This window comes from Ammodytes marinus (assembly GCF_949987685.1).
Source record: "Ammodytes marinus genome assembly, chromosome: 20".
Lineage (NCBI taxonomy): Eukaryota > Metazoa > Chordata > Actinopteri > Uranoscopiformes > Ammodytidae > Ammodytes > Ammodytes marinus.
Genome location: NC_137224.1, coordinates 20,170,579 through 20,186,913, shown reverse-complemented (window position 1 = coordinate 20,186,913; position 16,335 = coordinate 20,170,579). Strand labels below are relative to the sequence as shown.

The 16,335-nt window shown below is 39.9% G+C and overlaps 4 protein-coding genes across 4 annotated transcripts; 3 read left to right on the top strand and 1 right to left on the bottom strand.

Annotated features, from left to right (window-relative positions):
* Window positions 1-447: 447 nt before the first annotated feature.
* aqp8a.1 (aquaporin 8a, tandem duplicate 1) lies at window positions 448-4,968 on the top strand. The gene is made up of 5 exons (XM_080049392.1): window positions 448-809; window positions 1,046-1,172; window positions 1,626-1,834; window positions 2,567-2,701; window positions 3,682-4,968. Exons 1-5 carry the CDS (start codon window positions 535-537, stop codon window positions 3,728-3,730), a joined length of 795 nt encoding a protein of 264 aa, XP_079905518.1. The 5' UTR covers window positions 448-534; the 3' UTR covers window positions 3,731-4,968.
* A 1,189-nt stretch (window positions 4,969-6,157) lies between these two features.
* aqp8a.2 (aquaporin 8a, tandem duplicate 2) lies at window positions 6,158-8,741 on the top strand (the record flags this gene model as incomplete). Its single annotated transcript, XM_080049393.1, has 5 exons — window positions 6,158-6,399; window positions 6,793-6,919; window positions 7,405-7,619; window positions 8,448-8,582; window positions 8,699-8,741. The coding sequence occupies 5 exons, from the start codon at window positions 6,158-6,160 to the stop codon at window positions 8,739-8,741; spliced, it is 762 nt and encodes a 253-aa protein (XP_079905519.1).
* A 412-nt stretch (window positions 8,742-9,153) lies between these two features.
* On the bottom strand, window positions 9,154-10,711 carry hbae5 (hemoglobin, alpha embryonic 5; the record flags this gene model as incomplete). The annotated part of the gene is made up of 3 exons (XM_080048740.1): window positions 10,589-10,711; window positions 9,667-9,874; window positions 9,154-9,282 (listed from the first exon to the last, which is right to left on the bottom strand). Exons 1-3 carry the CDS (start codon window positions 10,681-10,683, stop codon window positions 9,154-9,156), a joined length of 432 nt encoding a protein of 143 aa, XP_079904866.1. The 5' UTR covers window positions 10,684-10,711.
* Window positions 10,712-12,721: 2,010 nt separating this feature from the next.
* Window positions 12,722-13,559, top strand: LOC307266793 (hemoglobin subunit beta-like; the record flags this gene model as incomplete). Its single annotated transcript, XM_080048899.1, has 3 exons — window positions 12,722-12,813; window positions 12,929-13,151; window positions 13,431-13,559. 3 exons carry the CDS (start codon window positions 12,722-12,724, stop codon window positions 13,557-13,559), a joined length of 444 nt encoding a protein of 147 aa, XP_079905025.1.
* Between the last annotated feature and the right edge of the window lie 2,776 nt (window positions 13,560-16,335).

Genomic DNA, 16,335 nt, shown 5'->3' with positions numbered 1-16,335 from the left:
ATTTACCCTGCATTTTATGGCCTTAACATTATGAGTCACGCGAGAAATCTTGAGATAGCATCCGTTAGCAGCACTGAATACCAACATAATAGTAATTTAGTGTCCCAAAAAAACGTACTACAGGGTAACATAAAAAAACAAGTTTACACACTATAATGTAATGTTGATTTTTTTCTCACTTGAGAATACATGTTAATAAAGCTTAAAGCTAAAGTTTATCTGTTGTCCCCCCCTCCCTCCCTATCCTTATCTGACACACCACTAAACAGTGATAACAATTTTATGAGCTCCACTTGATGAAGTGCCAATGGTCAAGGGACTTTATAAACAATTGCAGGAAGGGGGGGCATCAGAGGGGTCAAATTGGGATGTGCGTACATGTCCCTTAACATCATCCATCCTTAAGAAATGACTCATTTAAAAACTCCATCAGACCACCCAGTGCAGTCTATGTGCCAACAGTGTGACAAGTGAACCTGACACACACAGCATAGAAAGTGTTGTGTTTTTTTTTCTTCTCCTCCTCAATTTAGTATGGCAAAGATAGAACCAAAGACAGACGTCTTCGTGATAACTGAGATGACACAGCCGGCAGGGAAGGAAGACAAGTGCCCTATGGTGAAGAGGAGGAGGTGCGCCTTCGAGCATTACCTGCAGCCGTGCCTGGCCGAGCTGCTTGGGACCAGCCTGTTTGTGTTTGTGGGCTGTGCGTCAGTCATAGGCAACGAGGGGAACCATGGTAACATCCAGCCTGCCGTGGCACATGGACTGGCGCTGGCAGTGCTGGTCGTGGTCTTAGGACAAATCAGGTAAATACTGACTGCATTCAATTGTGTTGTGTGTGTGTTAATGGCTTGATATTGTATGTTGTTTTGAGTTGACTGATACTTCATTTGTTTACACTGCATGTGTAAAGCAAAACAGCACATAAATTGACCCATTTAAAGTGATTTTACCAAAATATACTGTATGTGATTTTGATAGCATCAGATACATTCAAATCAACACACAATAGAACACAACAAATTGTGTTGACACATTGCAGTGGGGGGCACTTCAACCCTGCCGTGTCCCTGTGCGTCTACCTGTGTGGAGGGATGGAGTTTCCTCTGCTGGTGCCCTACATCCTGGTTCAGATGTTCGGAGGGATGACTGGTGCTGGTTTGGCCAAGGTAAAAGAAGAATCCATGGAAGCTCAAATCTGCCAGGGGAAAAAAAAATACTAAAAGTTAATCTTAACAAAAGTATTCATGGTAGCCTAAGTCAAAACATACATAATTAAAATTCAAACTTCTATAGTCAATAGTTGGTCTAATGTCAAAATGATGTCCTTATAAGTAAAATATTAGATAAAATATCAAATTAAAAACTATGTTGGACCCTTTTTTTGATAATTGGCTATATAAATAAAATTAACTTTTACTTTGTGGGTCAAAATGTTTACTAGACTCCTAATGTTGACCTAGTAATGCAACTTTGGTGCTTTTTCTGTTCTTCATTTTGTCTAATTAATCCCATATTTCTGTCTCAAATCAAAATGACGACTTAATATCCTCAAATCATTCAAAATGTTGACTTGCTCTCCCATGATTTTTAATGTTAAACTTGAACCTGTTGTTTTTCAGGCGATATTCCCCTCTATCAAGTATGTTAATACCCATGGAGGCGTCTTCACCGTGGACCCTGCAGCGCTGGGTGAAACCGTTCTGGCGGAGGTGGTGATGACCCTCTTCCTCACCACGGTGGTGAGCATGGGGGCCATCAACAGCAAGACCAGCTCCCCTTGGGCTCCTATCAGCATCGGCCTCACTGTGACAGCCAACATACTCTCTGGGTAGGAGGTTAACCCCAACTTCACCATTATTCCATTCATGCCTATCAGTCTTCCCAAAACACAGCCACAGCATTTTTCCTTTAAAATACTGTGGTCATCATGACAGCTAAAACTGTTTTTTTTATTGCATTTATTTACTTAGCCGTTCCATTACATTTTCTGAAGGATTATTGCAATATTACAGCAATGTGTCATACTGCAGGCGGCATATGCTATTCTCATGACTGTAACTTGTCTGTTTTTGTTGTCTCTGTTGCTTTAAATTGAACTCCACTTGAAACCTGGTTTAAAACGGTAAAATCCATATATGATATCAGAGTGAGGTGTCTCAATGAATAAGGTTTAACAAAATGTTTTGATTGAAAATAAATGTTCATAAATATTATAAAACTTAAAGTTAAATGAACTAACTTTTTCTGTATTGTGTGTTTGACATGACTGTGTGGGTGTGGCCCAATCAAACGGTTTCCATGGCAACAGCAATAGTTAAGCAATAATAGAAAAGGTTTTGGCCGTGATTGGTGAAAAAAATGTATTGTGTAATAAGATCCTGAGCACAACCCGCCCCAATCTAAACCAAATTTCTGTAAAGTTAATCAAACTGAATAATGAACAATATCTTTCATTTAGATTGATACATATTTCCAACTCTTTTCAGATGCTTTACTATCATGCAACTAACTAACTAACTCCCCAAGTGACAGTGTTGGTATGTGCTGGCTGTTGTTTCAGGGGGGTAGTGTCCGGAGGATGTATGAACCCTGCCAGAGCCTTCGGTCCTGCAGTGGCTGCCGGCCATTGGTGCCATCACTGGATCTTCTGGGTTGGACCCCTCTGTGGTGCACTGATCACTGCCATCTTCACCAGGTACATGTACAGTTCAGATCACAGTGGTAGCTTTAAAATAGACCACACTGTTATAGTTTCCAACTGGCTCTCTATTTATTTATTGTTTTTTTTTTTAATATGGCAACATTTTAACTTGGTTTCAGTTGGGTATTGCGCAGAAAACACTGTTTTCTAGTTGACACCCGGCCAATGGTTTTGTGCTATTCCGCTGATGGACAGTTGGTGGTGGTAACCTGCAAACAAAGGCCTTGAAAAACAAGAACACAATCCATCAAATATGGATGTAAACTGCAGCATTTGTATTTAATTATAAAACTTTTTTTAGATTGCCTTTGCGTGCAAGTGAATGCTCTTAGTGTGATTGACCTGGTGATAGTGTTTTGGTGAGAAACACTAAATGTAAACATAACTTTTTTTGTGTGTGTGTAGAGGAAAACACCACATGGTACCTTTAATAATTGCAACCTGACATTATATAGTATACAAATGCAACAAGCATGCAACATTTTAAAGTGGGAAAGTGAACAAAATATATATTTTTTAAGATATAGGGATGTCAATTATTACTTATTTTCAGCTCGTCTGCTACACACTCATGCTGAAAGGTCAGCTGTGTGTTTAGATAAGAGACTGGTTCAAACCACATAGTGCCCCCCTTCCTTTTTCCAATGGACTTCAGTCTAACCATGTTCACAGCTAAAGGGCTGCCACTCTGAGCTTTAGCTTTATTGCAACCCATCTTCTTGTCTGTCTTAGTACAGTCAAGGTATTACTTACTGTTAAATAGGCTTTTATCCATAACATATTCATAATATGAAACAGTGGGTCCCTGGGCTAGACATATAATGTGCTCATTTTGCATCTTGTACTTGTGGGCCTATGTCCAACACTCCCTTTCAATAATTCAACCATGTTAACATAATATTTAATCCTGTTCAGAGCTGTTGTTAATGACCCAAAACCATCATTTCACTAAATGAAGTATCACTCTTTTGCAGGGTGTTTCTCGGTGACCTGAAGACTCGGCTTATTCTGAAATGTCAATAAATAGTTGATTCAAAAGAAGAGAGAGAGACAACCTCCTAACTGATGACATCTTTCCCATTTGGATGTTTTATACTGAACAATTAAACTATAAATTATAAGTATATATCATTTTTTTTGTGTTGCATATTGTATTTGTCCTTGGCGCAGCTTAAACTGTTGGCTGCTAATAAAGGACATGATTGTGTTTTCTTCCAGGTTCAATAAAGAGTTTGGTGAAAGATATGGATAAGAAAGAGTTACTCCTAAACTTGGACTTTACAAGTTTGATGACAGCTGGAAGAATTCCAGAGATACTTGATGATCCTTTTCATAGATAAAATTTCAGACAAATGGTCAGTTTCTGTTACCTATTAACAGTCTCTTTGTAGTCATTGTTTGGGTCAAGGTCCTGCATGGAAAGCTTTGGTTTGATAGCTTTATTATGGCTTAAAGGATGTTGCAAGAACAGGGCACTATACTACACAATAAAGCTAGATTAGAATCCTAAACTAGTGGCCTTTATAAGATGAAAACAGCATTTCAAAAATGTACAATGTAGTTAAAAACTTTTAGTAATGGTTCAAAAACCTATCCTTCCACTTTTTATTGTTATAGCGATCACACAGAAACAACATGTTCCATTGAAGTATGATCAAATGCATACAGTGATGCAAAAAGTTATCACAAAATACCTACAAAAACCGAAAAACAACGATTCTGCAACATATGAAGGTAAATGTCACAGATACAGGTGTGTGAGAAATTGATACCACTATGTACAAAATACTCATTTTATTACTCCTCTGCATTCAAAAGCACCTGTCAGCCCAAATGTAAAATATATATGCAGATGAATGGCTCCATATGTAGTGTTACATGATTAACTACATATGCATTATATATTGTTCTCATCAAAGGTCAATAAGTTGTACTGGGATGAACTCATTCTGAATGTATCTCATTTTGAATGATGTCAGTCCTGTATGTAAGTAGGCTGCTCAGATCTTTTGCTTATCTGGCATTATAAGATTGCTAATACTGATGAAGCAATGTTTAAGTAGCATTTTAGTGTGGTGGCTGGTGGAGCTACTTTGAAGTACTTTTTATATACCCTAGGTCAGTGCTTCTGAAATGGTGGGGTGCGTTCCAACTGACAAAAAAAATTAAATATGTATATAGCCTATATATTTTTTTGTGTCCTTGTGCATGGTCATATCTGCGCGAAAGGCCGCGATTTGCAGTAAATAAATGTCCACGTGTGTCTCTGAAGGCTATTTAAAAAGAAATCAAGCAAGTAGACTAATAATAATATTAATTAATTATTGGTTATCGCATCACAGAAGGCCCATTGGCCTATAATAATAAAAAACACCACCTTAACTATGTTTACAGTTTACATTTTTTTTGAATGAAATGCAAACCTCAGTGAATCATTTGCTGTTGTTTCTCTGTCCTGAGATTCACACAGACAGAGCTGTCTTGTTTAAATGTTACAAATTGAGCTAATAAACTGAACTTTGATTTTTTTTTGCTGCAGAAATTATCTCTAATATCGCTAATTTTTGTTATCTAATTTGATAATAAGGTGATTGTATGCAGAATGATTGTGCCAGAAACTCATACAGTGGTTTTGTACAGATAAATAAATAAATATTAGCAGGTTCTCAATAGTATTTCAATTTAGGGGGGGCGCGAAAAAATTTCTGTCCCCTAGGGGGACATAACAGAAAGTTATTGAGAACCACTGCCCTAGGTAATGGTTTTCAACCTAGGGATCTGGCCCCATCCTAAGGGTCGGCAGATAAATCTGTGGGGTCTTGAAATGATCAATGGTTACATACGACACCTTTGATCCACTGATTTAATATGCAAACCTGAGTCGTATTAAGGTTTTTAACAAAAATATTAATCCGCCTCTTCTTTCCCTCTGCATAGTAGTAAAGTGGAAATAGTAAGTAGCATAAAACGCAAGTATCTCAAACTCATAATTGCTGTACTGTTTTATTGGGTAAACGTACTAAGTTACTTGAGTATTAGATGTTAATATAGTCCATCTGATATAATATATTCATTTGTGTAACACACAGAGGTGTGTAGATTGCAGGAGGCACTATTGTCTAGTGTAAAGATCCAGCCTGCATGCATACAGGCTAATGTCAGACACCCAAATACTGTATGTGTAGGCCTAGTGCAGCTGCAGAAAAGATAAGGAATATGCTGAGCTTCTGAACTTTCATGTGGGTGCATGTTTTGGCATGCATTTCACTGACCTCAGTGAATCTTACAGTCTGCGTCACCTTTGATATTTTATGACCTGTGAGGCAATGACGATTATAAATCGCCGCAGCACCTTGAGGTGTCCTACTTAGTCTGCAGACCTGGTCCAGTGGTGCAGGTGCTCTCTGTGCGATCCTCCTGGAACATATCTAAACCATGGAGAAAATGGACATGGAGGACACAGACTCCACTCTGATGGAGAAGGGCAAGAAGAAGGCCCCCGTGTCCAGACCTCGCAACAAGTATGAGAAGCTGTTCCAGCCCTGCCTGGCTGAGATCGTGGGGACCATGTTCTTCGTCTTCATCGGCTGTGTGTCCGTCATCGAGAACGTGCCAGCAGCCGGGCGTCTGCAGCCGGCCCTGGTGCACGGGCTGGCCGTGGCAGTGATGGTGGCCGTCATGGATAACATCAGGTCATTACTATGTAGGGCAGGGTTGATATGGAGTCAGATGTTATCATGTTATATTGCTTTGTATCTCTGAGTGCAACACGTCAAGGCAGAATAGGGTCAAATTTGTATCTTATAGATATCATCATCAGGCCATCTTTAGTGACTAGCCTCTTGTCCATGACCTGTAATTCTCACCCCTAGATGTCACTAAATATTCCGATATTTCTCACGGCACTTTTAGGCACAATAACCAAAACATTTACAAAATTGATCAGTGCTTGAGTATATGATGTTTTTGCCTGCATTGTCTCACCTTAACTTCCCTGCAGAATCACAAATTGAGAGTAGGACTGGTCACCTGCAGTTTACCCACCTGACCTTAACTTTTCTCCTCTGCCTCTCTGACCCTTATAGCGGTTCCCATTTCAACCCTCCCTTCACCATCGCCATCTACCTGTGTGGAGGCATGGAGCTGATGATGGTGGGACCCTACTTGGCCAGCCAGCTGATCGGAGGAGTGCTGGGAGCGGGAATGGCCAAGGTCAGTTGAAGGTTAAAGGTGGAGTCAGAGATCCTGGAGAAATCTTGTTGTCATAATCAGTGAATATATTTTCACCATCTGCTACGTGTCTGTAGACCTACTGTGTGTGTGCGCGCTGGAATAAAATATATGGTGTTAATACTCAGTCTAGGCTCTGTAAACTGGCATGTAAACAAAGGGTATAGGCAAACAAAGGAGACCCCCCCATAGCTGGTAACATGCCCTTACAGAGCCTAGCCTGTGTATTAATACTTGATTTTTTTCTCAGCACACACACACTGTCGGTGCATGTGTGTCTAGCACACTCAGCTGATGGGCTTTTTCAACTTTGTGCCCATTCAGTGTGGCAATAGATTCAATTAAACCATCATCCATTCACATGAAAAAGTTATGCACTATAGCTTTAACTGCACATGATTCCCTAAAGGATGCGTGTAAGGTCACACACATTTACAGCCTAATAACAGATACTACACATTTGACAGATAATGACCCCTGCAGACCGCTATGCCAATGCCACAGGAGCAGCGTTCGATATCCTCAAGTCAGACAGCCAGCTGACGGGAGCCATCTTTGGGGAGGTGGCCATGACCTGCCTGGTCACCATGGTGGTGCTGCTGGTGGCGGTCAACGGCAGGACCAAGACCCCGCTGGCTCCGTTCCTAGTGGGCTGTACCGTCATTATCAACGTGCTGGCAGGGTGAGATATAGGAAGGCGCAGTTTTTACGGCCTCTGCAACCCTGTGTCTTGTGTTAAACATTGACCAAGAATTTGATTTGTAAGGAGCCAACTCCTCCTTTATTAGCCACCTTCCACTGCCATAATAAGTAAATAATTCACAGATTAAGTTTTAAAGCTAGCCACTGACGACTTCTTTTAAAAAATATGATAAGTTCACATTCATTTGTTTCCTTTATATATTTTTTGTTAGTTTCTTATTTTTTTTAAATAATTTTTAATTTGAAATATTTTGTTCTTTGACGGGCAGTAAATAGCTTAATTAATTACATCTAATTGTGCCTTGTACAAATTCAGGTTTGTTTTTTGCAAATTTCTTTAATTATTCAGTTAGTTTAAAATAAAAATTATTCAAAAAAATTATTGAAAAAAATATAAAAATTAATTAATTCAAATGTATTAATTATTTAATACATTTAAATTAATTAATTCATTTATTAATTAATCAATTTAGTCAATCAAACAATACTTTAAACCACAAACAAATTGTAACACAATACTTTAATCCTCACCGAGACGAAACGGAATAAAATGATTTTAAATGCAATATTGTGTAGTTATGTTCTGTATTCATTTTCTTTATCATTTATATATTATAACTTATTATTTATCCTATTTCTGTAAATATTCAAATCATGCAACCAATACATTATCTGACTGACTTTGACTGTATTTGTAAAGCCAATTATTAGGAATTATATATTTTTATATATAAATATTTAGGCCTGATATATTTGAAAAAAATGAATAAAATGTAATTAAACTTTTCTTATTCTCTGCTCGCTGCAGCGGTGACGTATCAGGCACGTGTCTGAACCCTGCCAGAGCTTTCGGTCCAGCCGTGATGACCAACTACTGGTCCTACCACTGGGTTTACTGGGTGGGTCCCATAGGAGGAGGCATAGCGGCCGCTGCTCTGCTCAGGTAACCGCTCAGGGACAGATATGATTGGCTGCTTGAATGAACACGTGAATCAAATGACAGGAGAAAGATAACTGCTGCTAACCTCACAACCCCTCTCTCTCTCTCTTCTGTTTCAGGCTTGTTCTCGGTGATGAGAAGGTTCGAATCTTCTTGAAATGATAACGGCCTCAAGTGCGCATGTGTAGGCTATTGCCATGCAGACGACAATAAAGCTGTAAGGTGTGTGTGTGTGTGTGTGTGTGTGTGTGTGTGTGTGTGTGTGTGTGTGTGTGTGTGTGTGTGTGTAATAATCGTAACCCTTTTGACCGTCTGTTTGATGTTGAATTTGTTTTCTCTCGTGTCTCAAAGTGTGTGTCCTCGAATGTTTCTGTATCAAATAAAGATGAAAACATATCTATGACATATTCATTTTTTCACCTGCCCATAAACAAATATTACAGACACATTACATATCAGAAGAACAACTACAGCAGTTTTTTGTGAGGCATGAAGTTTATTCTTTCATTTTTCCAACATGAGTTACATGGTGGCGTGTGGCACTCTGCTAACACACACACACCGCAGGGCAACTCTAGCGGTATCTCTCGGCCAGAGCCAGGGACACTCCGGCAAGGAATTTGTCAAAGGCGACGTGGGCTTCGGGGGTGAAGTCGTTGGGGAACATGCCGGCGACCACCACGTGCACGCAGTGAGACAGGATCTGCGGACGACACAGGATATTACGCATCAGTCAATATGTGGTGTACACACTATGGCTTGTTTATTTGATTCCAATAGCCTACAACAAGAATAAAGCTTTTCCTCCCATGAAATGCCAAAAATATGTATGAACTCTTTAGGTTGTTTAATAGACATTGAAATTAAACAAAAAATACATTGTTCTCGGAGCACAAATTGGAGCAATATTTATGCACAATCCCAGCTCTACTCGTGCGTAAAAGTGATGCTCAAGTCATGTCGGTCGGAGGAGCAGATCCTTAACCTCGCCATAAAGTGATAATATAGCTCAATCATAGCACTGTATCAGGCATATATCATATCATAGGTTAATGTGCCATGGCAGTGAGTGAACCGTGTTTCTCACCTTGAAGTTGGCGGGGTCAACCCTCAGCTGGAAGGCGTGCATCTCGCTGAGATCCATCAGGCCGGTGGTCAGGTCGTCGATATTGGCCACGGCCAAAGCGACACCGCCCATCACCTTCTTTCCGTGGGCCTTGACGGGGGCAGAGCCGGCGCTCAAGGCGGGCCAGTGGGCGAAGTAGGTCTTGGTTTGAGGATAGACGGTGATCATCCTGTTAGGGAGAAAGCGTTAGATGTTAGAGTAAAAAACAAACAAAGGGTATTTCTCTGTTGTTGCCTTGATGCACACGGGCTCCAGTGGCGCAATCGGTCAGCGCGCGGTACTTATAAGACAGTAACCTGCACAGTGATGCCGAGGTTGTGAGTTCGAGCCTCACCTGGAGCACTGGAGTTTTACCCTCTGCACGTGAAGTGACATGTCACCCGTAGACATAAGTAAAAGTTTGCACTGCCTGTTTCCTTTCAGAGCTTCCGAACAAATGTTAAACTGATCACAAGTCTGTATCTCCAATATGAACAGTAAGTATTCATATGACCTTAATCAAATAATCTGGTAATTAATGAGTTAATTAATGTTAACGCTCGAAACACTGGAGCATCTTTTGACTGTCCTTTTGACATTCGTGGTCTCGTGTCAATCATGAGTAGCTTGATAACAATAACCAAATCTGATTTAGAGCAATTTTTTTCTATTTATTTGATAATGTTTTTTGTCTATATATATATATATATATATAGGCTACAAGTTGAGGACCAAGTTGGAAATAGTCAATTCACTAATGACAGTTAACTTAGTTTCAGTGACCCTCCATAAGTGGTAGGCCTACACGTGAACTTGGGCATCTCCTCCTCAAATAGCCTAAATAAATACAAATGAAATCGTCCTAAAACTTCCTCTATATATATGAACGTGACGCTTAACTCACCTGGCCAGAGCTTCAGCCCCAATGGCATCCGCTGACTTGCCGATTTTGCCCCACAGGGTCTTGACGGCGGCCTTGTCTTTCTCAGTCAAACTCATGGTGTCGGTGTCTCTAGTTCTGTCTCTACCTGAGTCGGATGGAGATCTCCGGTTAAATTGGAGGTCTACTTAAATTCAGTTGGCTCGGGAGACACACCCACTGGAACTGATGCCAAGCCGCGTCCCCCCGCTGACGCAGGTCTGACCCTTCCTTCACGCCTGATAGAAACTATCAGCTGCCCACATCAGATGGGCGTCTGTTGTTGGCAAAGAAAATATTAACGTGTAATGTGCAAAAGGCCCATACGGGGGTCTTGTGATTTAAAGAAGTGTTTAGGTGAAGCAAAGTTCACCCTAGGGTGCAGGAGGTCATCCCAAGTCATAGGAGGCATGGGGCCCTACCACAACGACCCACCGTGCGTTAGTATCAAATGAGGCGTAATTTGCTATGGCCTGAAACATCTCCACATCGAAACATCTCCCTGCTTACATAGGCAGTGTTGTGGAGTTGAGAACTCCATGTTCCGAAAACTAGTTTAACTACATTTTGCATTAGCTTGCTGGGAGTTATGCATTCATATTTGCTTCAAGTAAATAACTTTTTTTATGTTAAATTTTTTGTGTAGTTAAACTGAAACTACAAACAATTCTGGATCATAACAAAACTCAGTACAAGAAAGTTGGGTTTGATTAACTTTTAACTGGTTTTAAACTAAATGACAAGCCAGTCACTTTTACTGTCCAATACTACCTATATAGACTATAATGTATATTCATTATTATATACCAATACATTGTGTGATTTACAGAAACACAGTCCGAGGAAACCAGTAAACTGGTTTGAAGCCTGTAAACATGTCGGGTCATTTGAGGTCACCAGTTGCAAGCAGTCCACTGGAAGCATTGCATGCACATTCTGCATTTTGATCAAAACATATGAAATTAGCACCACAAGTTCATTCGGACCTCATTTGCCGATATGCCACATATGCAGTCGATAAATCTTTTCCTCAAAATTAATATTTTTACATTGCTATCGCTTCGCAGCTGTGAACTGCCGCGCACAAGATTTATCAGTGATTTAATTTCATTTTTTTTTTAATTCGGCACTTTTGGCTTCGGCCGTGAATTTATATCCAATCAAGAGAGAGGAAACAGCGCTCATACAGCTTTATCTCCGCTCTCAAGTCTTTTCTTAATCCAAACATATGTGAGTTTTGGCACCGTGAGCCTGGGCGGAGTGGGCGCTGCTGCAGATAACGCCAGTGTGGTATCACAGATAGCACACCAAAGACTGTATGACAGCGTGGCAAAGTCAGTGACATTAGAAAATCAACGTTTTTTTAATAATAAACAACGCGTTAAACTGTAATTGTGTAACACCTGCTCACATGGTCATAGCCTTCACGCTTTTTGTTTATATTATCAGTGCGTAATACATTAATCAAAAGCATTTTTGAACAGATACTACTTTAACCTAAAACCTAAAAACCTGCAGCTTTCTGTATAATAAAAAAGAGAGTCCAAAGACCTCAGTCCATTAATAAAGGATTACCTTTTTTTCTCTGGGAAACTGAAAACGGCCCATACTTGGTTAAATGCTAAATAAGTATGTATGCCCACTATGTAAACATGTTCAATTAAAAACTAGACTTATTAGTTTGTCCTGATTTGAAGTGTGTGGAAGCTGATTTGTTTTAAATGTAAACATCAGCTGGACACGGTGTGCCAACTTGATTGTGCCATATTTCCTTCACGAGCTTCAAACCCCAGTCCACTATTGATTTATTTTAACATTGAAATGAAATAAATGGCAAAAATATCTCATTCACCAATTTCCTCGGGTTGACCTGAGGACACCGAGTCTTATTTTTGCTGACGACATTTTTCTTGCTGATCTGTATCGAAGCTTGGAAGCACTCCAGAAACTTCTGGTGGAGTCTCGTGGAGTTTATCTGAACATCTCGATCTCCAGCCAACCACAGCCGCCTGCGCCTCTGGCCTCCAAACGCTTAAATAGACGGAGGAGGTGAATGAGAAGCTTTATTCTGCTTTTTCTCTCGTCTCGAGTGTGAATCAAAAAAACAGAACAGCAACCATGGTTGAGTGGAGCGATAGCGAGCGCAGCATCATCGCCGGCATCTTCTCCGGCCTGGACTACAATGACATCGGGCCCAAGGCTCTGAGCAGGTGCGGGGAAACAGTTGTTATCTAGGCCTGTCATTTGAGACCTATACTTACAGTGTTACAACCCCCCATGGTGTAATTCCACGTTCAATCCTCCCATTTCCATCCTCTCTCGCAGGTGTCTGATCGTCTACCCGTGGACTCAGCGCTATTTCGGCGCCTTCGGTAACCTCTTCAACGCCGAGGCCATCAAGACCAACCCGAACATCGCCGCCCACGGCGTCAAGGTGCTGCACGGCCTGGACCGCGCCGTCAAGAACATGGACAGCATCAAGGAAACCTACGCCGAGCTCAGCGTGCTGCACTCCGAGAAGCTGCACGTGGACCCCGACAACTTCAAGGTAAAGCTCCCCATTCACACCCACAGTGTACCACAGAAAGTCACCCACTGCAAACCGTAATAGGTATAGAGATTTTTACGAAATTGATACAAAATGTAGACTTATTGAATGAACTTTTCGAATGATATTCATAAAAAAAAAAATGTAAGCACCTACGCCAAATGTAGGCCTATTTCAGTTATCAGGGTTAATCCCTGGAAACGGAAGTGGGAAAACAAGTGATACAATAATTATATGAAACTATCATTTAATGAGTTTTTTTCCCCTCTTGGCACATAGCTTCTGGCTGACTGCTTGAGCATCGTTGTCGCCGGTAAGATGGGAAACGCCTTCACACCAGAGATTCAGGCCGCCTTCCAGAAGTTCCTGGCCACGGTGGTGTCCGCCCTGGGAAGGCAGTACCACTAAAACCCTGGCCGCTGCAGCCACTGGACACCCCCGAAGGAGATCTTACTTTGGCTCGCATGTGTCACTATGTGTCACCTATCCGAAGAAATAAAAAAAGCCCATGTGAAGCAAAGTTAACCTGGTGTGCTTGTTTGTTTTTCTTGTTCGTGCGCGTAATTACGCACAGCCATCATCCCTTCACACTGCGGTTCTGTACTGGTAAATGAAAGTGTTATGAAGGCAAAATTACATACGAAATTACAATCATCAATACCTGCAGTTCCTGGTCATTTGAATGACGTTAAAGACCTAGTTATTAGTTACACGAATGTTCTATAGGCCTATGAGATACAGGAATGTCTATAACCGATCTTACTTTGGTTATTTTTAAGATAACTGAAGTTTACAATTTTTGTTTTGCTTTGACATTTCAATGTGTTTGTGTAGTATATACTGCTTGAATAGCTTATGCTATCTTTTTAGAAAATCTTTGGAAAGTTGACATCAGAATGTTTTGAAAAAAAAGGCTTAACTCACTAATTTAATATCAATCAATAGTTTAAAAGTCTAATAGTGAAAGTCTAATTAAAAGTGCTGAAGGCCTATTAAATCACAGTGCATGGCCTTCTATTTGTATTCGGTTTGACTCGTGTGTGGGTTTTTTTAATCTCCCTGTAAAAACGTAATACTTATTAAGACTGTCTAAATAAATCAAAGTGTGGAGTTCTTTATAGAAAAAGTGCAGATCTCCCGAGGGGATCAGGTTCACCGTTTAATCCAGAACCAAAGACAACTCCGTATTCAGCAATACTTGATTTCAGCACCACAGACAGCTCCTAGTGTACCACTGGCCAGTGGTTGATGGTGTATTCAGATCATTTACGTAAAGGCTACTAATACCACACTGTAAAAAATACTCTGGTACAAGTAAAAGTCCTGCATTGAAACTGTTACGGAAGTAAAAGTATTATCAAGAAAATGTACTGAACTTATTTAATGTAAATGTGTTTCATTGTTACGTTATCATTACTCATCATTAACGTTAATAAGCGGACTATGTAGCTGGATAAGGTGGATGTTGTTCATGAATAAAACTACTATTGAATATCTTTATAGATTAATACAATAAGTACTTTACTCATTGATTGTTTGGTTTGTATTTAAAAATAATAATAATTAAAAAGGAAAATCAGCAAATCCTCACAATTTGAGAAGATTGAACCATGAAATATTTTGCACATATGCAAAAAAAATACATTCTTACATTTTTTTTTAAAATAGTCACTATAGCCAATTCATTTAGTCTTATAACCAAGCAATTTATTGATTAATGTTTCAGCTGTAGGTGCATGAACTTTTGGGTAGGCTAATTTGGATAACAAATATAAATAAATCTTATTAGTTTGTTGTTAGTTTTGTGTGGAACATTTTACATTTTTAAAAGTAACCAAAAACTAAATTTATCAAATAAAAATGTTATACTAAAAAGTACAAATTTCTCTTTGAAGCGTAGCAAAGGTATAAAGTTAATACTCAAGTGAGGCAGAAATACCTGAATTGTGAACATACAGTATATCATCAAAATCAATTTGTAGAGTTAAGTAAAAAAGAAAAGAAAAGGGAATTGGAATAGCTCAGGTGTGGGAGTAATTGTTGGTAGAAATCCAAAATAACAGCAAAACCTCAAACCACACCAACTGCATTGGCCATACATTACACACATGTTGTAGTAGAACATATTGACTTGCTCCCTCAATGAACTGATGGTGCAGGTTGTTTTGATTGTTTAGTTTTCAGTGAATATGTTTACGTACCAGTGCCCTCTAGAGGCTACTAGGGGAATTGTGAAGCATCCAATTGCCCCAGATTTTCCTCAGTTGGCTGTTGAAGGCTACAGGTTTAAATAAGACTTTATATTCACCCCCTTTGAGCAGCATTACCGCCTTAAGAGTCTCAAGGTGTGTAGTGAACTATCTTGTGCCATAGACCCTGACACCAGGGAACAGTCGACCAGCCCTCTGTGTGTCCTCTAGTGACTGCCAGGTTCAGGGGGGGCATGTTATGTACGTGGTGAGTCCTTGGCAGAGGAGGGGGGGGGGCTCGTGGTGTAGTGGCGAGTGGCATGCCCATAGAGGCTCAGTCCTCAGAAGCAGCAGACCACGGGTTCTAATCCAACCTTTGGTCCTTCTCTGCATGTAATTTCCCCTCTCTGCCCCATTTCATCTCCGTCTCTCCAAACTGACTAATAAAAATTCAAAGAGGCAGGAGTCAGTTCTGGGTCTATGTTTCTTTAGTGAAGATTTTGTACAATTCAATATCTGATTTGACACACAGCTCAATTACATCAATCCATAACATTTCATAAATATACCAAAATGAGAGTTTTCATGACACACGTTTTTAAAAAGACAAAAATCTTGTACCTGTTTTTTTTCAAGGATCCTCAATAGAAACTCCTCGTAAAGTGAGGCGGTGACTCAAACAAAAAGAACTGACAGCTTTAGGTCATTTTGTTCACATGATCTTCAACAGCAGATGACGTTTGCCCACTTCCCATGGGATGTTGGCGTTTCCTTTTGATTTAATATACATTTAAAAGGACATTGCATATACATGATGGCTTAAAAGATAAGGTTCAAAGTTTCTTCGAAACAGAATAGCTGAGGAAACAATATCTCCTAAGTTTCAGTAAGTGACTAAATATGGTGCCAGTAAAAAGAAAAATCTAATTTAAAACAAATCACTAATTTTGTCACATGAAGTTTTGTGTGTATTATTTAAAACATTGAATCTATTG